The sequence below is a fragment of the Heloderma suspectum genome, chromosome 1, assembly GCF_057233095.1.
Source record: "Heloderma suspectum isolate Gila_16-S chromosome 1, 16-S_ref, whole genome shotgun sequence".
NCBI lineage: Eukaryota > Metazoa > Chordata > Lepidosauria > Squamata > Helodermatidae > Heloderma > Heloderma suspectum.
In genome coordinates, this window is record NC_139458.1 from 50056535 (window position 1) to 50084121 (window position 27587).

The 27587-nt window shown below is 42.6% G+C and overlaps 1 protein-coding gene across 2 annotated transcripts in view; it reads left to right on the forward strand.

The window, feature by feature from the left end:
* Positions 1-23021, forward strand: part of AREL1 (apoptosis resistant E3 ubiquitin protein ligase 1) — a 39106-nt gene extending 16085 nt beyond the window's left edge. For both annotated transcript variants that reach the window (XM_084842343.1, XM_084842353.1), the window contains 13 exons: positions 2453-2700; positions 3224-3301; positions 3765-3906; positions 4981-5102; positions 11517-11592; positions 12111-12220; positions 13262-13441; positions 13553-13678; positions 13849-13978; positions 14142-14200; positions 18164-18253; positions 19142-19317; positions 19595-23021. In XM_084842343.1, coding sequence (XP_084698469.1) covers positions 2453-2700; positions 3224-3301; positions 3765-3906; positions 4981-5102; positions 11517-11592; positions 12111-12220; positions 13262-13441; positions 13553-13678; positions 13849-13978; positions 14142-14200; positions 18164-18253; positions 19142-19317; positions 19595-19697 — 1640 coding nt within the window. In that variant the 3' untranslated portion in view covers positions 19698-23021. The remainder of the gene's footprint in view (positions 1-2452; positions 2701-3223; positions 3302-3764; positions 3907-4980; positions 5103-11516; positions 11593-12110; positions 12221-13261; positions 13442-13552; positions 13679-13848; positions 13979-14141; positions 14201-18163; positions 18254-19141; positions 19318-19594) is intronic.
* The last annotated feature ends 4566 nt before the right edge of the window (positions 23022-27587 follow it).

The following is a 27587-nucleotide window of genomic DNA, read 5'->3' on the forward strand; positions in this document are numbered from 1 at the left end:
ACTTCCATTTCAACTCCTCCACACAATCCTATTTCCAGCTGGCAACATTTAAAGTTTATTTGTTTGTTGTATTTGTGTCTAAACTGTCCTTGCAGAAGCTCAGTCTGTCATTTTAGCTTCAGAACAAACCTGTGAAGCAAGTTAGGCTGAGAGGAATGGCTTACCCAAGGTCACAGAGGGTACAATCCTATCTTGAGAGTTGGCAGCCTCCAAAGTTGGAGGCTGCAGGGTGGCCAGAGTATGGAGGCAATCCTTGCCTCCGTGATCCGGCTGCCCTGCATTTTCCCTAGTTGGGTGATTTCACCCATCTAGGCACGGCTTCAGGGAGTGGAGAGGGAAGGAGGCCTGAATGCACATAGGAAGCTGCGTAAAGCAGCTTCCACAGTGTCCTCCCCTCCCTGCCCCCGAGATCACCCCCCTTTCGCTGTCTCCATGCTCTGTTTTGGAGTTCGGAGACATAGCTGGAGCAGAGAGAACCATGCCAGCTACTAGGGGGCAGGTAGTGCAGTTTCTAGGCTCTGAGGTCAGAACCCTGGTTTCAACTTCAGATCCCAGAAACTGAACTATCCTATGTCCCCCAGACGCTGTGTAGGGGACATAAGATTGCGCCCTTAATGAGCTGTGAACTTCATAGTGGGGTTTTGAATCTGGGCTTCCCACATCCAAATCTCACATTCAAGCCATCGCCGAACACTGGCTTGCACTCTCTCTCTCTCTCTCTCTCTCTCATATAGAAATGTGGCCATCCCAGCACCTTCTCTAAGAACTAGCCTATCATTGTCTCCTTGTTGATTTCACTAGTTTGCTACTAATAAAGAAAGGCAGATAGAGTACCTTTGGTAAAACATTACTGCCTTCTATTCGTTTTGTTCTTAGCATTTCTCAGGTAAGAAAGGATTTATTTGTGTGAAATAACATGAGACTCATAGTTTACTTGCATCTTGTACACGTACAACTCAGAGAAACTTTGTCCAACTACTTATTATGCACACAGAGTTCCAATGCTGGCTGTTAAGAAACACAGTTTCAGGATGTGGGAATTTGGAGTGGGGAAGCAGTAGGTGGGGAAAAGATTAAACACCATTCCCCTCTGCTTCTTCTCTGCTCCAAATTCATCTTCCCACAGTTGTTTTCTTTAATTTAGAAAAAAAAGTTGGGTTTCAGTTGCATACATTTGCATGTCACATGTAGTTAGCAGCCAAGTACTTTAAGCACCAAAATACATTTAAGTTCCATTGATATCAGTCTGAGAAATGCATAGCTGAGTATTTGTCTCATTGCAATCAATATGAGAATTTCAGTGTGCTCTCTCTGTCCTTTTCATATTTATAAAATAAATTGTAACCTTTCAGCTATCAGATGATAAAGCAGCAAGATGCCAATGTAATAATTTCCCTAGATTTGTCGTGAGCCCCCAGCCTAAAAGGGCTGATACTAACATATATTATATTAACAAGATTCTGTAGTCCAAGCAAAAAACAGCTAGCCCACAAAGAAGAATGCCCTTTATTTTCATTTGAAGGGAAGTTAACCAGAGTAATGGTGCAATTCGGTGGTCCCTGGGAAGGCATCCCAGGTCAGATCTTCACCTCTGACAACAGAGAGAGAGAGAGAAAGAGGTCCAAGCTTGGAGGGTGAGATCTGACCTTGGAACCCCTTCTCACACCATGTGGAAATATCTGTAGCCCTTACCTCTTTGAGACGGGGAAGGGAGTGGATCAGTGGCCAGTCCCTGGGAGTACCAACCCAAAGCCTCAGTCTCCAAGCATGCCCCTAGAACGGAGAACTCAACTAGACCTGGAGGTGGTATAGTTTTGTTTCCCTCCCCCTTACGTCAATGGGAGGGAAACAATTCAAGCAGGACAAAAAAGAAACTGGAGGGAAAAAACACTTCCCCTTCCTCTCTCCCATTCTGTTGGGCTTGTGCCGACATTCTAAACAGCTCCCCGTGCTTGTGGCTGCATGTTGCCCTCTGCTACCAGGGATATTACTCATGTCCTCAGTGCAGCTATGCATATGGGTATTGGGTCTGTACCATTCAGAAACTTCTGAAAGCTGTGGTCCCTTATATCCTTCTACAATTATTTCTGAAAACACTAAAGAAATGAAGTGTAGTATTGGGGGGTGAGGTTGGAATTGAGTCACTTCTGACATCTCTTTAGTTTTTGCTGAGGGATGGGTAATCCTGGGGAAGGAGTCTGGAAAAACAAATTTGAGGTAAATAAATCCTAAATGGAGCACCACCTCTCTTACCCTCTCTCTATGTAACATAAATAAAGGATTGTCCATACAAACTATTTTTTTTTCTTTTAGTATATGCAACCAGAATGTCTCCTTGGACAACAACTTTTTAAAAAATCCAACAACCATAACCTGTTCAGAACTTGTTACCCAAAGCTCACAAGGCTCCAGGTATGTTAAGGTTTACACCTCTCTGTTTTCTATCTTCTAGAGAATGAAAAGAATACCGTAGAGCGAAATGTTTCTACCTCAGGGGTCGGTAGCTACTTTGAGGCCTACCTTTACAATGCTAGTAGTTATGCCAACACCCAGTGGCATCTTCCACCCCTGCATTTGGGTTCCTCTCAGCGCCGACCTTCCACTGCTACTGAAGATGAGGATGAAGACTCTCCATCTGACAGCCAGACTCCTGAGAAAGTGAAGAAACCAAAAAAAGTGTATTGCTATGTTTCACCCAAGGTAAGGAACGCTTGCTGGTTTTTTCCCCCTTTCAAACAATATCACATTATTCCTATAAGCACTATTATGTATATCTGCTGTTATCAATAAGCTTCAAGAATCACTTCAGTCTAATTTTTGGCTATTATCACTATTGCGAGGAGAGATGTATTATGCTGTGAAACAACCGAAGTAGTTCTGCAAAGACACCAGAGATAAAACTGCCCAGGCCTTCCTTGGCTCATCACTGTATTAACTAGAAATTTGAAGAGTGGCTACATTTTATCTATTACTTATTTATTTATACTATTTTTATACTGCTTAATATGCTAAATCTCTAAGCAGTTCATAATACATATGAAATATAGTATAAAACTGATATAAAACAGTATAAGAACAATAAAAACAATACATTGTATAGTTTAGAATACTTTTTGCCACGTTGATCCAGAAGAATGGACTTCTCCATTGTTCAAGTTCTTTCAGAATAGTGTATTCAAGAAAATATGACTCTCCATGGTTTCTGTTTTCTCTGGCTTCAAAGCAATTCTCGGTAAAGGAGTTCTACTTGAAGATCATTCCTTGGCGCCTCTTTACTTTCCGAGTATGTCCTGGCACCAAGGTGAGTTGATTAAACTCCCAGCTGAGTGATGGGGTTTGTTTTGCTTTTGTGTTAATGTTTTGGGGAAGCTTAGGGAGAAAGGTTTATTCCCTTCTTCAATCTAAAATACAGAAGCTTGAAATAGTATTACACAGTCAACATTTTAGATTATGCTTGGGAGCCTGCTGTGGTTTCCCCTTGCATTGCATCCCGCTCCTGTCCATTTAGCCTCTTCCTTCTTACAATTTCTTCTCCCTACCCAAATGAAACATGTACTGAGGCACATTCTGTGGGAAGTGGAATTTATAAAAAACATTCCCTCAGCTGGCCGTTTGACAGCACCTTTCCTGCTAACTGGTTCTGAACAGGTGGAGGGGCAAGGGAACATGCGTAGAAGGTGATCTCATTATGTCTGCTCTATGTGCTGTGCTTTCTGGTGAATGATGGTTCCCCCACCCCCTTTCCTGCATCTCTTTGCTGCTAGTTTTCTTACCATGGGCCTGACCCTGTACACAAGCTGCTGACACTGGTAGTAGATGATGGGATCCAGCCTCCTGTGGAGCTCAGCTGCAAGGAGAGGAACATCTTGGCGGCCACTTTCATTCGCTCTCTGCATAAAAACATAGGTAAAAAGAGTCAGGGTATAAGATTCCATTGCTTACTGTCGAATGCATGCCACCTGGTAGAAAATAATACATAGGGCTGCTGATAATTTTTCTATGATGTAGACTGGAAGCATTACCATCAGGAATTGCATCCCTTCTGTACACCACCTAGCTCAATGTTTGTTCATAAATGCGGAGAGAAGTTTAGCTTGACTTAATGGTGCTGTAAGTAATTGTAGAGCAACCTCGTACATTTCCCTGTTTCTGATAAAGAGTTCTAATCCATTGGACTCTGCCTGATATTCCTTTGGAAGAGTTTGCACAGTTAGTACATGTGTGTGTTTTGAAGAGGTTATTCTCTCTCCTCCAACTGGTTATGTTTTTTTTGTAATCCTTCCTGTTTTGTCATGCCAAGGCAGGGAAGGTAAATAATGCTTTTGCACAGATGGGCTGCGTGTGTGCGTGCAGGACAGCGAGAGAACACACATGCGCAGGAACCAGTGTGTGTGTGTGTGTGTGTAAAGAATACAGATGTGGGGGAAGGGAGAAAATAATAGGGATAAGGAAATGTTAGTGGGTGGAAATTGTATTAGCACTCTATCTTTGAAGTGGTGCTTACAGGGTTAATTAATTAATTAATTTACACAATATATGTACCTACATCAGTAAAATATCCCAGTGGTGAACAATAAAAGGGAAATAACAATAACAATAGTTGAAATGCAGAATTTAACCCTTTAAAATAAGATTGTACCAGTAAAGCCATGGCTGGTTAGTCAAGGAAGCCTTGTTTAAATAAAAAATGTCTTCAGCTGTTATGGTTTGCACTGCTTTGTTTCCTCAAGTCCTTTATACTTAGACTGTGAATCCTTCAGGGATGACGATAGATCTTCCATTTCTTAAGAAATTGCTATGTTCTATCTGTACAGATAATAGGGCTATCTGTAAGCATGTGTCTGAGACAATGCACAGGTGCCATTTTTAGGGCTCTGTGCAGACTGACTCCGCTACCTTCTACAAAAAAGGGGCTAAGGATACAGTTGATGCTTGAGGTGTTTGAGAATACAAAGATGACCATGGGCTTGTTGGTTTCAGGAGGCTCAGAAACTTTTCAAGACAAAGTAAACTTCTTCCAGAGGGAGCTGCGTCAGGTGCACATGAAGAAACCCCACTCCAAAGTTACTCTGAAAGTCAGCCGCCACAACCTTCTGGAATCAGTGAGTGTGTCTGATGCAGAAATCTTGGAGGAGAATGTGTTTCTCTCTCAAAGAAGACTATGTAGAGTAGACTATTCCCTTTTCATTCCATGTTCTTTCACTTTGAGCTGCAGAATAGGCTCAAATAGGAAGGGGTTGGGATAGTACTTCTCATTCATATATAATATGAGATTATATTTTTTCTGCGGAAACCTATGGCATTGGAGATGGCCAAAAAATCTGTCTTAAGTAGACCATTAGTCCTTTCTAATATAGCAAAGCCTAGGTGGAAAATCTATGTGGTGGAAAGGTTCCTAGTTGCTCTCAGTAGTCACCAAGACAAACAGTGGTCTTGACAAACAAACGAGACTAAAAGAACAAACAAGCGAACCAAAAAAGTTAAGGCAAAATTTATCTATACATACAAAGATAACTTTGAATATAAATGACCACAATTATATTGGCATATTATGAAGCACCACAATCAAATTGGCTGAGGTTATGGATTACACAAGGTCAGGAACACAAATCATATCAGTTAGAACAATTAAATATTGACTTTCCCCTTAAAGCACTTTGGTTAGTCCCAAAACAAGAAAGTGGGGAACTAATAGACAGGAAATTGATACCACAACAATTGCTTAAAACATGGAATAAGTATAATGGAAAATTGAGTCCAGATGGGTCCCCATTAGCTTCAGACATTGGGGACAATACCTTTATCAGGAGAAAACAAGTACAAGGCCTGGAAAATTGTGAAGTATATAGTGTGTCAAAATTTGGACAACTGGTAGTGAATCAAAAGCTAACAAGACAAGGAATAGCTCAGACATCGTGGGCCTGGGCACTGGCCTCTTATCAATATTTTCAAATAAGGAGTTTTATTTTAGAGATATTAGGAACAACATTAGCATAAAGGAGACTTCCAACTTGGGAGATTTAATCTATATTTGAAGGATCAAAGGGTTTACTGGCAAACAGTGATACAATAATTAAAGAGCTGGGAATTAAAAGACAAAAATGTAAATAATTGTGGGAAAGAGTTCCACAAAAATAAAGAAATAACCAAGTATATAAACTAACCTGAAGTGTTTATCAGTAATCACTAATTTGATCAAGTAACCTCCCTTATGGACCGTGGGAATGCTGTAGACATCATATACCTCGACTTCAGCAAAGCTTTCGACAAAGTGCCCCATGATATCCCGATGAGCAAACTAGCTCAAAGTGGGCTAGATGAAGCAACGATCTGGTGGATCCACAGTTGGCTACAGAATCGGACTCAAAGAGTGCTTATCAATGGAACCTTCTCAAACTGGGGAGAGGTAACAAGTAGGGTACCACAGGGCTCAGTCCTGGGCCCAGTGCTCTTCAACATTTTGATTAATGACTTGGAGGAGGAGGTGCAGGGAATGCTGATCAAATTTGCAGATGACACAAAATTGGGCGGGATAGCTAATACCTTGGAAGACAGAAACAAAATTCAAAGTGATCTGGATAGACTGGAGCGCTGGGCAGAAAACAGAATGACATTTAATAGGGAGAAATGCCAAGTTCTGCACCTAGGAAAAAGAAACCAAATTCACAGTTACAAGATGGGGGATATGTGGCTCAACAACACTACAAGTGAGAAGGATCTTGGAATTGTTGTCGATCACAAGCTGAATATGAGCCAACAATGTGATGTGGCTGCAAAAAAGGCCAATGCCCTTTTGGGCCACATTAATAGAAGCATAGCTTCCAAATCCCGGGAAGTACTAGTTCCCCTCTACTCAGCACTGGTTAGGCCTCATGTGGAGTACTGTGTCCTGTTCTGGGCACCATACTTTAAGAAGGATGCAGACAAACTGGAGAGGGTTCTGAGGAGGGCAACAAAGATGATCAGGGGACTGGAAACAAAGCCCTATGAAGAGAGACTGAAAGAACTGGGCATGTTTATCCTTGAGAAGAGAAGACTGAGGGGAGATATGATAGCACTCTTCAAGTACTTGAAAGGTTGTCACAGAGAGGAAGGCCAGGATCATCCCAGAATGCAGGACACGGAATAATGGGCTCAAGTTACAGGAAGCCAGATTCCAGCTGAACATCAGGAAAAACTTCCTGACGGTTAGAGCAATACAACAATGGAACCAATGACCTAGGGAGGTGGTGGGCTCTCCCACACTGGAGGCCTTCAAGACGAGGCTGGACAGCCATCTGTCAGGGATGCTCTGACTTGGATTCCTGCATTGAGCAGGGGGTTGGACTCGATGGCCTTGTAGGCCCCTTCCAACCCTACTATTCTATGATTCTATGAACACTGATGAACCAAATAACATAGCAATGCAATATATATACAAATAAAGAAGTATCAATAGCCCGGACACATTTTAGCCTCAAAAGGTCTCTAGGAAAATATATCCTTGATCATTGATATTAAAAGTTATAGTTTTGTATAGATATATATATTTTTCCCTAACCTTTTGGGTTCCCTTGTTTGCTCTCAGATATCCCCTGTTGTTGCAGCTGCCACTGCCACCAAGCGCTGACCTGTTGATCTCAGAGACTGCAGGAGGCTCTTGTTCTTCGAAACTTTCTCCTTGAAGTACTTCTCTCAGTATATTGATCCTTACCCAGCCTGAAGAGTCAGTGATGTGAGGCAGTTACTATTCTATAAGGCAGGGGTGGATAGAAGGTAGATCAGGATCTCCTGGTAGATCTCTGGGTGACTTGCAGTAAGTAGATCAGCAAGGATTTCTGACACCCAATTGCTTAACAGTAGCAACAACAAAATGACTAACTCCCACCCCAAGCTGTACTGCTGAAATTAAGAAAACATGGAGTGGATTTTTGTGGGGAAGGAGGTTTGTTCACTTCGATACTCAAAACAAATTCCTGTGCTCAAAATTCTTTAATTCTGAGGGAGCAATCCTATGGCCACTAGACAGCAGCTAGATATCCATAGGATATGCTGTTTTCCGGGAACCGACCTCGGAGCCCGCACTCCGAGGTCAGTTCCCAGAAAACGGACCTCCCCCCACAGAAGCAGCACAGAGAAGCCCCATCCTCCATGCTTGGAAGAGGAGCAAATAAAAGAATTATTTGTCTTTTACACCTGGCTCCAGTTGGTGGATCTCGGGGTTCTAACAAAAAACAAAGTAGGTCCTGCAAGCCTGAAGTCTGCCCACTCCTGCTTTAAGGGAGCATTACAGAAGCCCAACTCTTCTGTCTGTTTAGGTGTCCAGATTAGACTTCCACCAGTACTTGAAGAAAAGATGGGGGACGTATTCTTCAGTGTCACCTATAGTTCAGTGTGTTCATATTGCATCTTGAGGGTAATTTAGTTCTGTGAGAATTTGCCCTTGAGTAACCACACAGTTCCTGTCATCATGAGTAGCTATTTACTTTGAATACAAGACTGATTTATCTCTGACTTGGTACAATAATGTTGATGTAACCACATCATGCAGCTCAGAATAGATACATTATTTATTACTAGAGGCTCACTGTAAAAACTGTTTTTAATTCCTAAAACATTCTCCATCAAATCCCAAGCTCCCTGTTATGTAAGGTCTTACAACATAATTGATTCTTGCTGTAGTGCTGCTGACAGATCAGATTAAGAGAACTCAGTTTCAAGTGTGGGAAATAAAAACACTCCATGGGGAAGAGGAAGGTTATTGTGAAAGTGACCAGAGAATGGGCTCTCACTAGTGAGGCAGCAAAAGGTTTTAAATTATTTGTCTACTAAGAATGAGCCAGGAGTTGCTTTCTTGCTTTCTGTTTCTGCTGTGACTCTATCTGGAATAGAGATTCGATTCTTAGGTATTTTTAGTCGTTTTTAAGAAGTTGTTCAAAGCGAACTTAATCTTGTGGGGTCAATGCATTAAAAATGAGGATAAGCATCATGAGTGCGAAACATTTTGTTTGCTTTCCAAAGTCATGAAACTGCTTGCTTTCTTAAACGCTCACTAAGGAATAAGAAAGATAAATATTTCTAGAACTATAATTGTACCAAACCAGTGCTTTCACTCTCCATAGATCACCCTTTTTGCACTGTAGATCACATCTTAAAAGTTGGAATGGTAGGAATGTTACACCTATCAGTCTGCAAGAGGGTGGAGGCAATCTCTCTCCCCACCCACTTCTAGGCTGTTGGTATGTTCATGCATCCCCTGCATGACCGGGGAACAAACCATGTGACAAAGGGACAGATACCTTGAACTAGCTTTGCTATATTAATAACTTGCATAGAATTGCACTTCCTTGGAAGTAAGTCCCACTGAGTTCAGTGGGGCTTATTCCCAGGTACATTTGTGTAGGATTGCAGCCAAAGATTTGGATGAAAGAACAGAGATTAATTCTCAGGTTTGCAGTGACACTAAGCCAAGAAAAACTTTATAAATTCTAACAACTAGGATTCCAAGAGATGCAAATGCACCAAGTTTGCACATCATGTCAGCAATTCCTCGGCTGTTTAACCCAAGATTTGCCAGGACAAGCAAAGTGACAAGCCACACGGTCGTTGTTTCCACTTCCAATTAAAAACCCAGGAACACCCTGTTCCTCAGTTGTTTTGAAATGTGCAAACGTGCCCATGGGTTATTGTTGGGTGAACTCATAACCCAGAAACACATAACCTAGAAACAGCTCAGAATTTCCAGGTTTGCATGTCACAAAACAATAAAAAATGGAAATGACAAGCCTGTGATTTGCATGCTTCGCTCACCCCCGCAGTTTCTGAGTTAAACAACCCAGGAATTACTGCCATGATGTGCGGACTGGCTGAAACTGTGATGTTGTGGGAGATCTCATTTAAGAGTTTGGGCAGTGCCTTGCACAAATGTAAGTGCACCTCTGGATTTCAGTTTTCTCCTTCAAAGTTCTTGGGCTAAGTAAGAAAAAGCCCTCTACACAAAGAAGTGGTCTTCAACTTGCAGAAGAGCACCTCTGGATCCAGTCCAGGGAAAATATCAATATCAGAGGCAGTATGCCTATGTACATCAGTTGCTGGGGAGCATGGGCGGGAGGGTGCTGTTTCAGTCATATCTCTAGTATTTATATTTGAGGATACTGTTCAGCCCTGGGCCATGAATTTCACATTGTTATCTAGATACAAGCTTCTGTAAAACCTAGGGCAAAATGAAAGTTTGGTTCATGACTCAGGATTTTCTCTAATGGCAACTCTAAACTTCATTCTTGGATCAGGATCAGACGTAACAATTTCTGTTTAATAAACTATAGTTTACTAAGCTGATAATGAGTATTAGGCCACAGACTCCCGCCTCCTCTGCACACTAGTTCTGGAATGCTAGTTTAAAGCACAGTTTCCCAGTTCAGGTGTAATGGGAAACTATAGCTCAAATGCATCATTCTAGAAGTGTTAAGCAAAGAGGGGGGAAGTGCATGGGCCTGAAGCTTGTTCTTGTCTTAGTAAACCACGACCTGTGTGCCTGCTCAGTCTGCTGTCCAGTTGCAAACTGTTGATGGGCAACGTCAAGGTCCCAGTTCTCCCTTCTTGCAGTTCTTGATCTTTAAACCAGACTTGGACTGGACAGCTCATTACACAGAGAATGCCTTTGAATATGGGACTGTACAATAAGACAGATGGCCACTCTGTTATGCTCTCTGTTTTGCCTGCATTCACACAAGCTCACAGAGGCAGTCAGTGAGCCGCTTTTGACATCACAGCAGCAATTCCTGGTTGCTTAACCCAGGAATTGTTGGGGATGAGCACCACACATGAGCCACTTCTGAGTTCAGTACCCCTGGGTGGTTTCGTGACATCTGAACTTGGGAACTCTCAGTTGTTTAGGGGTTAAACAATTACCATGGGTAACTGTTGGATTAACTCTGGGTTGTTTAGCCATAGACAACCCAGACTTTCTGGGTTCAAACATCATGAAACAACCCCTGAACAGGGTGTTCCTGGGTTGTGGCTTGCGTGCAGCGCTTGTCCCCAGCAATTCCTGGGTTAAACAATCCAAGAACTGTGATGTGCAAACTGGGTCACTGTATTTGGTTTTAAACAGATGAGATTTTGATATAGCGTGTGTATGCATGCATATATATGTATATATGTGTTGTGCGTGTTACAATAAAGACATGTACACACATCTTACATTGGAAACACATTCAGTGAGAACTGGAGAATAAACTGATAAGCAAAAATGCGTGGTAAGCAAAAATGTTTCTGAAAAGAATCTGAGTACAAAGAAATGGCCTTACAGGAGGAATATTAAATGATAATTTAAGGCAACCCTAGAAGAATAGCTCTGGAGGGAATCAGTGGGGAATACCACATACATTCTGCAGGTAAGAGCAGTATCTGCAGATGAGGGAAGGCCCAAGCAGAATCATAGACTTGTTTTTATTGCTTGTTAATGGAACTAAGATCTCATGTTAGCCTCTTGGTTGCAGACATCAATTTATGCTGGATTTTCCTTATATTCCTAGTCTTTGAAAGCAACACGGAATTTTTCTCTTTCTGACTGGAGCAAAAACTTTGAAGTGATTTTCCAAGATGAAGAAGGTGAGTTAATTTGCCATTGCATTCGTGCATTCAGAGAAAGAGAACTGTTTTATACTATGAATGACCAAAACTTTCTAAGGCTTCCATAATACTTCACAACCATAATATCTCTTAACCATCCATGAATTTATTCTCCAGTATGAATAATGCTCATTTTACAGATAATGTAAATGTTAGGGTATTGGTTAAATGGCAAATCCAAGGTATGATAGTGAATATGTAGAAAAGTTAAGACACTTATCCCAGTTTTTAAAAAATCCTGATACAGGTAATTTATATGTCATCCTTTTGTTATATTGTCTGAATATAAATGGTAGCTGAGGGATGAATGGGAGAAAAAAGTCATTTTTAGGTGTTGCATTGCTTCCACTTCTAGTACAGAGGTTCATATTGCATATGAACTCTACACAATAATAATACCCCATATACAAAGATGGATATTTTATTGACAGCTGTGTTCTAGAAGGCATAGAGCTACAATAAAATCTGATTAGTCTTCGATTTGTTCTATCTTGTAGCCTTGGACTGGGGAGGTCCTCGCAGAGAGTGGTTTGAACTGATCTGCAAAGTTTTATTTGACACTACCGATCAACTTTTTACTCACTTCAGTGACAACAACCAAGCACTGGTGGGTATCTTTCTCTCATTCATTGGTAGAAACAAGAAGGAGTGTGTCTTTCTGTGTCTTCCATTCAGAGGCTTATTTCATGCATTCACATTCTTCTCTGAGCTCTTTCTAGGTTGTCCTGTAGGCAAAAAAGTAATTGGGTTGCCTCTCTAGTAGGGATACTAATATGGAAACTTAAGAAGGAAGAGAAATTAGCATGAGCTTACATTGAGTAATGCTAATGGTGTTTTTTTTAAAGAAAAGTTGGTTGGTGCAGTCTGTTCTTTGACTTTCTAAGATGAAGCCTTTCCAGGCATTCAGTATCCATGGCTGCTGAAGGTGTGAAGAAGCCAGCAGGAATGTGCCATGCTCCCCCATCTGATGCATGATCAGTATCAGTCTTCTGTCCTCCATGGGGATAGAAACCCTGATTGAACAGGGCTCTTGTACTCATGGAGGAAACTCCCATAGAAGCAGCCCACTTTAGATAGACTCCAATCATTCATCGGCTAGGGTGAATGGCCAGTGCGCACAGTGACATCAAAGCTGGCAGGGCTAGCCCCATATGTTCCACTGGCTTCTTCACGCATTTGCTACCCACAGAAACCAAATGACTGAACAGGGCTTTTGATTCCCTAAAATATGGGAAGTAAGTAAAGCTTTTTCATACTGAATTGTATATGATGTGTCTTTTTACATGTTCATATATGTGCTTATAGATCACAGAATCATAGAATAGTAGGGTTGGAAGGGGCCTATAAGACCATCGAGTCCAACCCCCAGATACTGTGCCTCTTTGTCATAGAGTCTGTGGCTACACAGAGAAGCCTAGGTTTCAGGTGATTAAATTCTTTGCTATTAAGAATAGGTTTAGACTAGAAGACAGTTCTTCAATTTTGTACAGGGTTCTGCACTCTTGTTTAGATAAAAGTATTTCTAAGATGTGAAGGCCTTTGACCAAATGTACATAAAGAAGAATGCATAGAGTTTTTCTCGTTTAGGCTAGCTTTAAGCGATTGCTGTTGTCATTGCTATAGTAACTGTGGGCTGCCTTGTTTGCAGGTACACCCCAACCCCAATCGGCCACCTTATCTGCGATTGAAGGTGTATGAATTTGCAGGGCGCTTGGTTGGAAAGTGTCTGTATGAGTCATCTTTGGGAGGGGCTTACAAGCAGCTGGTGAGAGCTCGTTTCACAAGGTCTTTCTTGGCTCAGATCATAGGATTGAGGATGCATTATAAGGTGACATCAACTTTAGCCCTTTCTTCTGCTTTTGCATATAAGGCAGAGACCAGCTGTGGTTTTGCAGCACATACTAAATGTATTTTCTCTCCTTTCTATTTTTCCCCTCAGTATTTTGAGACAGATGACCCAGAGTTCTATAAATCCAAAGTTTGCTTCATCCTGAATAATGATGTGAGTGAGATGGAGTTAGTCTTTGCTGAAGAAAAATACAGCAAATTGGGACAGCTTGAGAAGGTGAGAAGCATTGGTTGAGATGGTGCATTTTGGATCCCTTCCATCCACAATGGGGAAAGGAGCACTGCCTCAGTAGGAGGGGAAAGATGTAAAGAATTCTTTACTGTATGGATTTATGAAACACATATGACTGTTCACCACATAAAAATTCTCTCATGTTTTGTTTTCAGGTGGTTGAACTGCTAACTGGTGGTGCTCAAATGCCAGTGACCAATGAGAATAAAATTTTCTACCTGAATCTGCTTGCACAGTACAGACTGGCCAATCAGGTTAGAGAGGAAGTGGATCACTTCTTGAAAGGTAGTGTGGCACATGGTCTATGCTTTTTTTTAATTGAGCATTTTTCAAAATGAATACAATTTAGTTAAACAGGAAACAACAAATCAGGAAACTTGGTTTGTGTTTTGTTGATACCCGTTCCTGGTTGTTGTGATTCTTCATATATTCTGCTGTTCTCTTTCAGGTCTCAATGAACTGGTTCCTGAAAACCTCCTAGCTATTTTTGATGAAAATGAACTTGAGGTGAGATTGGGTATTGCTGTCCGTGGGATGGCTGCAGCTTCTCAGATAAATTTGAGATAGCTGGGGGTGGGAGGTGTTGGGTATCCCCATTCATAAGCACGCTCCCTGTTTGTATCATGGCTTATCCATACTGATATTTATGAGGCAACCCCCATAAACTAAGTAAAACTGCTTCATGCACAACAAAGGTAACATTAACTCAGAAGGTTGTACCTATGGGTCTGCTGGGCAATATAGTGTGCCTCCCCAATCTAACTTCCTTCTAGTCTTCCTTCTTGTCACCTTCTCTTAATAAAAAAACAACCATTGGCTGGTTCCATGGCCCCAGCACTGCAAAGGCTCCTTCCCAACCCCATTACTTATATAGCTGCACAATTAAACAGCTCAGATTAGCCCCTTCTCACTCTATACCTTCCCCCACTGCTCTTGTCTTCTTTCTCTATTTTTTAATTATTTTTATGCTGTGCAACGTAGTACGTATCCTTTGCAGGGGACCTGTTGGGAACATTTTAGCCTATAACACGTATGATCCTTATAAATCAAATTGTGAGAGAAGCTGCAACCCTAGAATATATGTCACTATGGAGATATGACTTACATTGTTTCATGTCCTAGCCAATTATTATTTTTTGAACCAGAAGTCTGTATACTTTAAATATGCAAGAGAGTGGTTTAAGGTGCAACCCTATGCATCTTTAGACAGAAACAGTCCTACAATTCCCTGTTTATTTGGGAAGTAGCCAGGCTTTCATACACCTTTCTATGCCTTCTGAGTGAAGATTTCTTAGGCAGAAAACAGAATGGTTCTGTTGTTGTGGGGGATCTGTCAATGGCTTTACTAATATGGCATAATTTGGAACCCACTGTCTGCAATAGCCTGCAATCCCCAGGACTTGGCGCAGAGCCTTCTTGGTTTTTGGAGTGGGTAAATGTGCAATGGTCTCTTTTTGACTTGGATCTAACAGCCGAGATCCTTCCATTATGATGTGGCCTAGATACTTCACCACTGGTTGGACAAATTGTAATTCAGACTTTGAGACTTTGTGGCCATGTTCATCCACATAACACAAAAGCGCCACTGCGTCTGTTACACAGTGATCTTTGATGTCAGATGATAATAACAAATGATCATCGTAAAGGGCTAATGTGGAGCCACTGTGTGGGTCAAAAGAGGCTAAGTCTTTATGCAAAAACTGGAAATATAATGAGGGGGAATTGCAGAATCCCTGAGGAATTCTGGTCCAGGTCATCTGACAGCCCTGGTAACAGAAACTGAACAAAAATTGTGACTCAGGATGCAAAGGGATAGAGTAAAAGGCAGAGCAGAGGTCTATTACAGAAAACCACTTTGCATTAGCTGGGATGGAAGTCAAAATGGTGGCAGGATTAGGGACTACAGGCAATAAAGGGACAACAAAGTTGTTTACAGCCCTGAGGTCTTGGACAATGGAGAACATACGGAGCAGGAACAGTGAGGCAGCCGCCATCTCAGGTGGCAGGACTTCAGGGTAAAACCACTTGGCATTTAGGGGGGCTACTGCTGTCCACTCCCAGCCTGTCTGGGGATCTTTCAAATGCAAAACAGCTTTTGGTTTCCCCCATTCTTCAATTAGTCCTGTCACAGTCCATCCTTGCTTTCTGGTCCTTTCATGGAGACGGTTCTTTAGCTGTGATAGGGTCAGGCTCTCAAGATCGGTTGCTGCCCAAGTAGCAGCAGGGGATGTGTCAGAAAGAGAGCGCGAAGGTGACCGTGTACCCGTAGAACAACAGGGTGACGGATCAGGTGGGGAAACTATGGTAGAACTGAGGGAGTGGGTAGCGGGAGATAAAGGTGTGGTTGCATGATGCTGTAAGAATCCTTTCAAATAATTCAATTTAGCCAAATCAAAGGAACCTACTTCAGGCCATTGCAATGTAGGGTTTTCATAAGTAAATCCCTTCCAAACATGACAAAGAAAAACCATGCACTTTATGGTTAATCCGGCTGGCATTTTCCCCAGTTGACTATAAATTTTAATCATTTGCGCCAGCGGTGAACCAGGTGGCCATCTTTTCGACTGTAAGGTCCTCATGGTGGAGTTCCAACCTAGTTCTCCTCAGCTGATAGCCCAACTGAGCTAGGACCATCAAAAGAAAGACTCACCCACCTGGCTTTCACACAATCAAGCACACCACACCACTCCACTGGCTTAGGAGCCTGTTCGTGGAGGGAACTGCTTCCTAGGTCAGTCTCTTACAACCCAGGCGTCAGCCCACACACCGCAGGTGACAGCCTTGTGGGGCTTGCCACGGCAGTGTTTCGTCTTCTGGGCACAAACCCAATAATTCACTCCTTCGCTTGAAAGCCTTTTAACCAGACCACATTATAGTCAACCTTAGAATCCAAATGTGTATAACTCAACCATTTCCCAAATAATATTTTTAAAAGGGAAATGACTCTTACTGCCCTCAGTAGCCCATGCTGCGCATGGGGTGCTGAAGCACCAGGAGATTTTACAAGTAGGATCTCTTACCTCTTGAGGACATGCGTGTGTTCAAAACCCCGTTCGCAGGCAGGCCACCCGGGAATGCCAGCCATCCCACTTTGTGAGAAGTGGGATTTGAAACCACATCTCCATTCGGAGATTCTGGTATCCGAATGGAGGCATGGGCTCAAATCCCTCTGCTAACACCAAATTGTGGGGTTCTCCACTCAATAAGGAATGAGGCTGGAGGTCGAGGCTGAGTTAAACGTTCCTTTCTTCATGCACGAAGGTTGATCGCCAACAGGTGGGAACAACAACCTCCTTCTAAGCAACACATATTCTTATACCTCAGATAGATATATGAGACAGCCCAAAGGTCAATCATACTGTAGCTTAATAGCCAATCATAATACAGCACACTATTAGCGTATGTTATACATTACTCAAGATTATTCCTTATGATGCGATGACTCCTAAATTAGTACAGATTTTGCAATGCTTACAGAAACTATTGACTAGCGAGCAGCAATTTCTAACAGAAGGAGAAAAACAGGAAACATCTGGCATATTGCTCAAGCTTTCTGAGCAACCCTGCGAAGTTCCCTTTTTCCACTAGACCTTGGAACCTGGAGGCTTTGACCCTTGATTCAGGCCAAGGTGAACCAGACCAAAATGCTTTTTCCTAGGATAATGAAATCCTGTTAATGTCTTGGGACAATAAAAAAAAACTCTCATTGTACTGTAGCCAAGTGGAGACTCCAGCTACTATTGGCTTATATTGTGTACGTGCAATGGGACTCTGGGGAGCTGTACATGGGTGTCTGTCACCAAAGCTAATGTATGGTATCACCAGTATAAATGGCAGCTACTTCGAAAATGGCCTTGTGATTCTTCACGATCTCATTCCCCCTTTTGAATTTTCATCTTTTAATTTGTGCTGAAATAACTACTACTTTTCCCTTTCCTTAGTACCTTGTTTTATACAATAGGAGACTGTCTTGCTTTGTAACTTGAATGACCACCTCTAGACAAGAAGTGTAGAGATATGCATGTGTAGAGACCTGCAACAAAATATTGCAGTCTATCCTCATTTCCTGTTCAGCATTCCAGCCAGCCATTCCCTCCAAGAGATATTCCACTCTTGTTCCTCTACCCCAGGTTCCATTTGTCTTTTCCAGTAGGCACCCTGCATTCCGTGGCTCCTGAGCATGCACAGTCCTCTTTGATTGTCTTTTTAAAAATATTTTTTGTACTTCTGCAAACCTTGGGGTTTCTCTAAGCATGCTGATACCTCCCTCTTGACTTTCAGTTGGCCCTTCATTTGGCCACAGTCCTGTTGGCAACTCACCGCCTGGGTTTGCTATTAGAAAGAGTGATATCCCTGGCATTGAATTTTGAGTGCTTAAGAGTCCAGAACTGACTTTGTTAACTGAATGATGTCTGGGTTGAAGAAAAAATTGTCTAACTCTTCTTGACTGAAACTTGTATTTTCTTCCAGCTGCTGATGTGTGGTACTGGAGACATCAGTGTCTGTGATTTCAAAGCACATGCTGTAGTAGTGGGCGGTTCTTGGCACTTCCGAGAGAAGGTGGGTAGAACGAATTGCCTCATCTCCCAAAATGGATTGACTCCCCTCTGTGCCTCCCAAGGCACTGATTATGTGCTGGCGAGGAAATAATACGTTTTAAATGGAGAAAAAGGTGGACTAATGGAAAAGCAGTTCGAGACCCGAGTGCTGCGTGACGGAGTGAGCTCCCGTCTTCAGTCCCAGCTCCTGCCAACCTAGCAGGTCGAAAGCAAGAAATTGCAAGTAGATAAATAGGTACCGCTTCGGCGGGAAAGGTAACAGTGTTCCGTGCACCTCGGTGTTCGGTCATGCCGGCCACATGACCACGGAAGCGTCTTCGGACAGCGCTGGCTCTTCGGCTTAGAAATGGGGATGAGCACCGTACCCTAGAGTCGGACACGGCTGGTTGGGGACACCTTTACCTTTTTAATGGAAAAGCAAAGATTAGACAGAAAACTTTCAAGCTAAGTCTCTATCGATGTACCTTCTCATATTATTTTCCTTTGGTCTTGGCCTTAGAATCCTAGGAATGCTGTTTGCACATGGGCCCATTGTCCTTTCTTGATTAAGAACTATACTTTGGGTCAGATTTAAGTTATTCAACAGCAGTGAAAATATGTGATAGTATCATTTTTGCTACTGCTTTTAAAAAGACAGAGAAAAAGAATCCTGTGAGATCTATAGGATTGTGCAAGGTCAGACAGAAACATCAGTGTAATAGTGGGGCTTGGAGAAAGGTAACAATATGAATTGAATATGAGACCTTTAATTCATTCCCTGGCCTGTCCTCATAAGTGAGTGGCTTTGACATCTCTGTGCTGCATGTTCTGTGAGAAATTTTAGTGGTGTTTTTCTCCCTGTGATCTGTCCTTTGTTCTTGCTTCCCTGACTTCTTACTGTGTCTTTCAGGTTATGCGGTGGTTCTGGACAGTGGTTTCTAGTTTCACACAGGAGGAGCTGGCCAGGCTGTTGCAGTTCACCACTGGCTCTTCTCAGCTGCCTCCTGGAGGATTTGCTGCACTCTGTCCGTCTTTCCAGATCATTGCAGCTCCGACGCACAATACACTGCCAACAGCCCATACTTGGTGAGTACCTGTCAGGGCCTCTCTGATTGAGCCGAGTGTGTCTCAGTCATCTGTAGGAAGCCTAATAATGTGCAGTCTCTCTCCCATGTAGTGAATTGTCAGTGCTATATTTGGGGAAATTTTAAAGGCCATTTAGCTGCTCATAATTGGTATTTGTGACGGACAACCATCAAATGCATTACCAATGAGGCACGTATGCTTTCCCTTACCTAGGAGATACTGAAATCACTGTGTGTGAAGGATTCATGCTGTGTACTCGTTTTGTTCTTTCTTTCAGTTTTAACCAGCTGTGCCTCCCCACTTACGATTCCTATGAAGAGGTGCACAAGATGCTGCAGTTGGCCATCAGTGAGGGCTGTGAGGGTTTTGGCATGCTCTGACTCCTCACAAGAGGAGTCTGTCTAGCTTCTTTAACTCTTCAGGGCAAGGCCCAGCCCCACTTCTCTACTCCAGTCTCACCCCCATCCCAAGGCTAATGGAGAACAGAGCTGAGGAACCATGCAAACGGGAATATCAATCTGCAGTGTCGCCTGCAGGTCTCTCCATGGCAAAAGGATATTACTGGGAGCACATCTTGTCCCTTCCCCTTTCCAGTATGATATATGAAATGAAATGGGGTTCATCTCTTGGGGTGACATGATACTGGCAGCTTACAGGGTTTGTCTGGTTTCCTGAAGGGAGGAAGCTCACAAGCAAAAGTCGCAGTTTGGTATAGGAGATTTGTAACTTGCAATATTCTGGTTGCTTTGGGGATGAGTAGAGTATGGAGCACTAAATCCCAGGATTATGGGAAGCCTTAATACCTTTCCATGCCTTGGCCCAAGTTTTCACATAAGTAATCCTCCTTTAACTTGGATGTTACAAGAAAGCAAGAAATCACACACACACACACACACACACACACGCCCTATTCCTTTGGTACCTGGTCCTGTAAGGCTCTTAATTCTCTTAGCCACCTTGCACTAGATGCTGCCGCCATTTGTTCTTAGTAGGAAGAGAAGGCAGCATTCAACACTTGAGCACAAATGCTGGCCCTGACAGTGACATTGTTCTACCTCCACCAGGAGCTGGCAATAGGACGAATTTCTGTAGTGGCAATGGCTTCCACTGGCCTTTCCACTGAACTGGAAGAGGAGTTTCTCTTCTAATTGCTGTTTCTGGCAGTGGTCATGAACTTGGACAGGAACTTTTTTCCCTACCACCTCCTTACTCCCTTTCCTTGGAGAGGATGGAAATTGATTATAAATCAATCAATCAATGTCTAAGGTCTTATGCATATCCCAGCACCGACCTTCTTGGGTACTTTGGAAGCAGTGGCGGTAGGCCAAGAGGCAGCTATTATTCCGTGCATCAAACTTACATTTGTATACAAGTACAATGGGGAGATAAGTATTGGATAGAGCCCGGTACCCCGATCTCTCTCCCATTCCACAGGGTCTGGTGTTCTACCTCTACCACATGGCAGCAAGGGTATTATTTCTCCAGCTTGCTTTGGGCAGAGAGAGTTGTTAAATAAGGCATTGATACCTGTATCCTTCTTTCCGTCCAGTTGTCCTGCATTCTGTGTCCTGAGCATTCCATGATATTTTAGGGGATTAAATTGGAGCGGCTGATACAGGTACTGTAGAAGTGGGCCCACAAGGCAGCACACTGCACTACTTACTCATCAGACCACGAGAGAGCAGCAGTGTGAGCTGCTTTGTATAACTTATAAGTAGCTCATAATTCTAACTGTTTCCCCCTCCACCACTCCCATTTCCTTGGCAATAAAGAAGTGGGAAAAGAAGTGGGAATTCAGGGATCCCAGCTGGCAGTCTAGCCAATCTTAGTCAGCAAAGCTAACATCTGATTGGATTGTGAACTGAGAATTTTGTTGGCACCGAAAGTGCATTTCTCCTGGTCTGGAGAGACAGGTTGGTGGCTGGTTACTTAGTGAGAGGAGCCTACAGTGTGACTGCTTGGACTGAGGGAGTTCCCCCCACCCCAAGGCTGGAATCTCAATTGGATGTCTCATAAAAGCAAACTTTAAAACAATGCAATTCACAGTTGTGCCAGCTTGTCTAGTCTTTCTGCCTTAGATTGGAGCTATAGTTTTCTTGAGGTAAAAAGTGGGCATGTCTTATTATTTTTTAAGATAATAGATCTGTGCTTTTCCAAAATAAGCAGAATTACATGCAAATTAGACAAGGTAAGGTAGCGTGCAAACCTGTTTCAATAAAACAACTTATTTTACTTTATGTTTACCTGAATGCATATCGCATTTGTACAGATGTTCAAGCCATTGTTTTGCCAAAAACTTTAGAACTCTGAGTATTGGGACAACTCAGGGATCCCTTCCTTTTGGGACATTTTTAGAGACCACCACTGTATTTTCCTTCATGGCCAGCATTTTTTTCTCCTTCAAGCAGCTGCCCCTTTAAACAGCATATACATGCCATCTTATTGCACTAATGCTGGCTTCTGTAACCAGTGCAGTTAAGGCTCCTGATTGCCTTTGGAAACTACCCACTGCTCTCCCCAGGGACCAAAAGGAGATACTGCTGCGCAGCTCAGCCAGTTGATGGTTGCGGGGGTGCTGCTTGGTGCTGTTCCAGTCCTTTGTCTTGTTCCCTGGCCAACTGAAGGCTTTTCCAGCTATGGCTCAAGGTTGGTTCTGCTACATCTTCCTCAGGAAAATCCTCTCCTCTCTTCTCTAGAGCTCAGCTGTTTTTATACTGAGGACTGAGTGGCTGGATATTCAGCAGACATTCTCTGCTTGAAACCACTCTCCTAATAAAATGTATTTGGCACTTCTTGCCTCTTTCCAGATGCCAAGGATTTTCTTTTTACACAAGCACAGTCAGCACAATGGTGGATGCTGCTAGTTCTTAGCTAACAATGCACTTGAGTGTGTGCTCCTACTTGCCCCCATCCTGAGCAGGGTCCAGTCTTCCCAACGCTTTACAATTTTGATGCAGAGGATCTTATTTTCCTAAATCTTGCTTCTTGTTCTTTCCTAACCTTGTATGTTGCCCTAGTTCCCACGTGTGGGCCATGGTACAGGCTGTGCTCTAGACATCTATAGTGTGCATATGTGTATGTTCTGTAGAGGTTTTTCCCTTTTCATTGACCCTTGTTTGTTCCATCTAATGTCAAGTGCATCAGTTTCCAGGATAGAGGGTTAAGCTCATGGTACAGTCTCAAGTAGATCTCTGTTCTCTGGAGCTGCTGTGGGTGCCACAGGACTTGGCCTACACCTGTGAACTATCTTGCATGCTTTAGAAACCAAGGCCTATGACTTTAACTTGGCCAGGGCCTGTTTCCAGCTAGCTAGCTCCAGGTGGAATTCAGCAAGAATTATGTAAGCCTCTAATAGATGATTCTGTAAATAGTTTGTACAATAAATAAAATATTTAAAATATAGTGTGTTCTTCTTCGTGGTCTCTGTGCATCACACATATGGGCTCTGCACCTACATGGAGACTCATCTGCTAGGTTTCAAGTTAAAAGCTAGTTTCACACAATAAATTGGTATTATTCTAGCAATTGCCTGGGCAGCCTACTATTTTGCTATCACTGGGCACACATCTCAGAGTGATTTTTGTGCTTGATTGAGAATAACTACCAGTCCCATACTCATAATCATGAGTCCATACATAACCTATTGCTATGCTCTTGAACATGCAGTTTATTGTAAGCCATATAAACACTTCTTTGTGGCACTCAAGATGGGTGAATTTTTTCATGCTCATTTTAGATATTTGTGTTTAAACAGCCACTTTTACTGTATGCCTTATTAAAATGTGCATATAAAACTTTTCTATTCAAAATAACCATGTTGTATAATACAGTCAAAGACAGTACACAAAAACAACCCAAATGTATAAGAAATAAATCATAACTCAGTAGCAACCATAATATAAACAAACAAGCTAACCAACCCCATTAGAAGCACTCTCAAGCACTCACGGCTAACTTTTAATTCAACGGTGAAAAGTATATAGAGGTGTTGTAAGGTGAACTTCTTTGGACAGTCAGTCCCAAGGAGTTAATGCAACGAGTGAGAACGCCCTGGTCTGAGTTCCCTCTGATCTTGCCTCTGATAAGGAGGGAACCTGGAGCAAAATGTTTACTCCCAATCTGAGGATGGGAGGAACATACGAAGGAAAGACTGCTTCACAGGGCTCAGCTTATGGAGGAAGACATCCTATGGATCCTAGACAGCATCTGGGGGGCCATAGGATAGTCTAGATTTCGCAGTCGGAGGTAGGAATTAGAGATCTGACCACTCTGCCTCACCCTTTTGCAGCCAGCATGGAAAGAACCACACTGGATGGCCCCCAAGATCAGGAACTTGACCTCAGAGGGGGGGAAAGGGGACATTTCAGTGGGAGGGGAGGAGACTGGAGAGGGCGGGATATGAGCCTCTGTCAGCCTTCTTCCCTCCCCCTCTGAAACTCCTTTGCTAAACAGGCAAAAAAGCCCATCCTGTCTAGTGAGAAATGTAGGGTGGGAGGATGGGGCGGCGAAGATTGGCTCCACTGCTCCTCCCGCCCTGCATAGGATGCTCATAAGCCTCCAAGTTCAGGGGCTTATGACCATCATAGGTGCAACCCATAGTATTGTGGCCTTAGGATGTTGTTTTGTATTTCATGGTTTTAATTGTTGTGAACCGCCCAGAGAGCTTTGGCTATTGGGCGGTATAAAAATGTAATTAATTCAAAAAATAACAAGCATCTGAATTAGGTCCAGAAGGTAGCTGGAAGCAAGGGCAGATTAACAAGAATAGGTGTGATGTACTCTATGTTACTTATAGCACCAACCTGCTCTGCAGACTGATTATTGGAGAAAGTATTTTGTGAAATGGTGGTTCATCTTCCCAAAATATTTGCAAGGACAATTTGGGCAAATACCTATTGGGGGAGCCTTTGGGGTGACTCCATAAAGCATTTTGTTACCAGCAATCTTCCCCATTTCTCCAATTGCATGTTGGTCAAAAAGATGATATAGAGGAAAGAACAATACCTGATGTCCCAGAGGACTTGCATTTAAAGGACAAAAGCTCACTGCTGCTTCTTGGCCACCAGAGGGAAGTCTGTACTTAAAACTGATCGCTGTATGGAGCTGCAGTTTGGAGGGAATCTGGTAGTAGAAGTCTCTTTATCTCACAGCTGTGCCAGGGGAGAGGAGGAGGAGGTATATGAGCCCAAGGCTTGCCTAGGTTCATTGATGTAATGCTAAATCATTTAGAGTTTTATCTGAATGAGGCCTACGTGTAGTTGCTTGATCTTAGAGATTTCTGCTCTCATATTAAGAGGATTTGCTAGCCATAAGAGGAATTACTGCTTCAGCAGTTAATGTGGTATGAATCCCCTATCTAAATGTATATAGTTCTTAATTTCCCAAAATATGGCTAGTTGCATATCTTTCAAAAGTAAAACAACTTCCACTTCATGAACTGTATTTTAAAAACTGAACATCTAGCCACTTTAACATAGAACAAAGCTAGGTTGGTTTAAATTTGACCTGGCTGCATTTTGTATGAATGAATGTTGAGGACAAATGCTGCATGCCCTTGCAATTTAATATAAGGCTGAAGGTAATCCTAATAAGAATCCCGTTCTGAAGATGATGACAGAAGGCAATTAAACGTATGCCTTGGGCTGCACCATGAAGGCTGGATATTAGCTTGCCAGTGGAAAGGGAAGCCACCTATGACTCAGGAAAGCTTCAGTGACCTCTGAGTTCTTCCTCCTCCTGACTAATTTATGTATTACAGATGGTTGGACCAACTGGAACAAATCTTTTCCACTTTGCCCATGGCTGGGATTCATAGAGCTGCTTATGCACAGGCAGGGGCTGTGTGCTGTCCCAGTAGATTTTTTTTATATTTTTCTTTCATTTGAACAGTTGGCCCTCATAACATATTTCAAACTGTATTTCAAAGTCCTCTCAGTTTCAAAAGCAACTTGTAGGGCAACACGGGAAGGTGCTGTTCTGCAAATACCCAGGAATTTATTAACAGAAGCCTGCTGAATATAAGAATCTGGCCAGTTGCCTCTTATGTACTGAATTCAAGCCAGTATATTGTCTCTCCCATTTCTTATCTAAAGCAGAGAAAGATTAATAGAATGCTGAGAGCAAATGTTCAGCAGGATTTTAAAAATGGATTATTTAACCTTTAAAGCCTTAAATGGGTTGGGCACACGTTATTTGAAGGATTGCCTTTTCCCACACCAGCCTGTCCACACTCTGAGGTCTTCAAGTGGTCTTTCTCACTTGCCCACCACTAAGGTTGATTAGACTGGTGAATATAAGGGAGAGGGCCTTTTCAGTGGTGGTCCCATGCCTCTGCAATCAGCTTTCATCAAGGGTTCATCAGGCCCCTTCTTTGCTGTTCTTCAGGAAAACTAAGTTCCACCTTGGCATCTTGGGCGGCAGGATTTATTGGTAATTTCTGTTTCAAATTATTTTTATTGGTAATCTGTCTTTATGGATTTTTATTGAATCTGTACTTATTGGTGTTTATCTTGTAGACCACTTTGAGAGGGTTCCACCTTTAAAGGCAGCCTAAAAATAATTTTAAATTAAAACAATGCCATTGACTAGACTGGCAAAATTTATTTGGCTCTTTTATTTATTTTCCTATAAACAACAGTCAAAAAGCTAATGTCAAAGCTTCTCTGTGGCTTCAGTCGTACAAGAGCAAAATATAAGCAAAGGGCTGGATGTGCCTGAGCTCATCTGAGCTCTTAAGCTAAGCAGGGTCAGCCCTGGTTAGTACTTGGATGGGCAACCGCCTGGGAATCAGGCTTCCTGCACTGAGCAGGGGTTTGGACTCGATGGTCTTCTAGGCCCCTTTCAACCCTATATAATTCTATGTCTATGTCTATTTTTCAGAAGAGATATGCTTAAATTTTGACTGAAGTTATGGCCCCCAAAAAGGATTTTTGCTCAGGCTATCCTGAATGTGCAGACGCTTGGCAAATATGATGATTCTTCCAATTTCCCTTTCACTTCAGTTGTCTCAATGTGCCATCTGAAGGCACTCTCTTTTCCTCCTGCAGAGCAATAAGTTGTCCCTCTTATTGCAGAAGGAAAGGCATTAGACTTTCTTGAGTGCTGGAGTGGGCTAACTCTGGTATGGCATGGTGTGCAAAAGAAATGCTGACCATCCTAAGCTTGCTTGCCCCTTTCTATTTTCTGAGGACCTGAGCAGTCTGTGTTCATTCCTCCTCATTCTCTTTGGATGGCTCACCTTTCCAGTCAGTCAGGGTAATTTGCCCTGGCACTGTTTTGGCACAGACTGGACGTCAGCATCGCTAGCAGCCAGTGTCAGCTGTCAGCCTTGGAGCCATAAGCCTAATTCAATATTACAGATGTATGTATTTTTTCCAAGTTCGCTCTGGGCTGCAGGCTTAAAGTCTCTGTTCTCAGCTGGGGTCCTTGATGCAGTCACTTCCCTCAACATTACACAACACCCCATTAGGAGGAATGGCACAAACATACTTGAAAGGGGCCTCTCCCCCAACTCCGTAAAGCCAGCTGCCCTAAGTTTCATAGAATGGAAACAGATTTTAGGAGAGGAAGGGAGCTCCTTTTTTGAGTGTTTCAGTTCCTGCTCTCCATTTTTTTCAGACGAGCATAGTTCTTCTTTTAAAAAAAAAATAAAAATGAGGGGACACAAATAGCTTATATAGTGAATTATTTTCCTCCTCACACATCTATAGTACCAGGAATCTATTCACACCCACATCTATAGAAAAAAGCTTCCCACGTTGCAATGCTGGTTTCTCAAATTTGAGAAACTAAACAGAATTTAACTCTCTAACCTAGAACATGACTCTGAGAGAGTAGTATCCAACCAGGCCACTCTGCTCCTGCTGATTGTGCGTCAGTTAGCACTTTGTAAGGGAACCCTGGAAATGAGCCAGAAACGCTCATTTCTGGATTGGGACAGATCAGCAAAGCTCGTTTCTGTAAACTTCACTGACTTGCCGCATTCCAGAGACAAGCATTTCCACTTCTTTTGGGTTACATTTAACCGCTAGCTCCCGATTGTGTCAGTGGTCGCTCCCACTGGCACATGGGCAACATAGGCTACTGCCCACAGTGTGACTATAAAAATTGTTGTGCAAAACCACCAATTATGTTATATATTAATAATTTCACATCAGTCTGGTTATTAAAATCTCCCCTGAGCCGAATAAATAATGAATGATCAATAGTTCCTTAGGTTGGGTCAATGGGTTCCAACAGAATAGGAATTTATGTTTGAAAGTGAAAATATT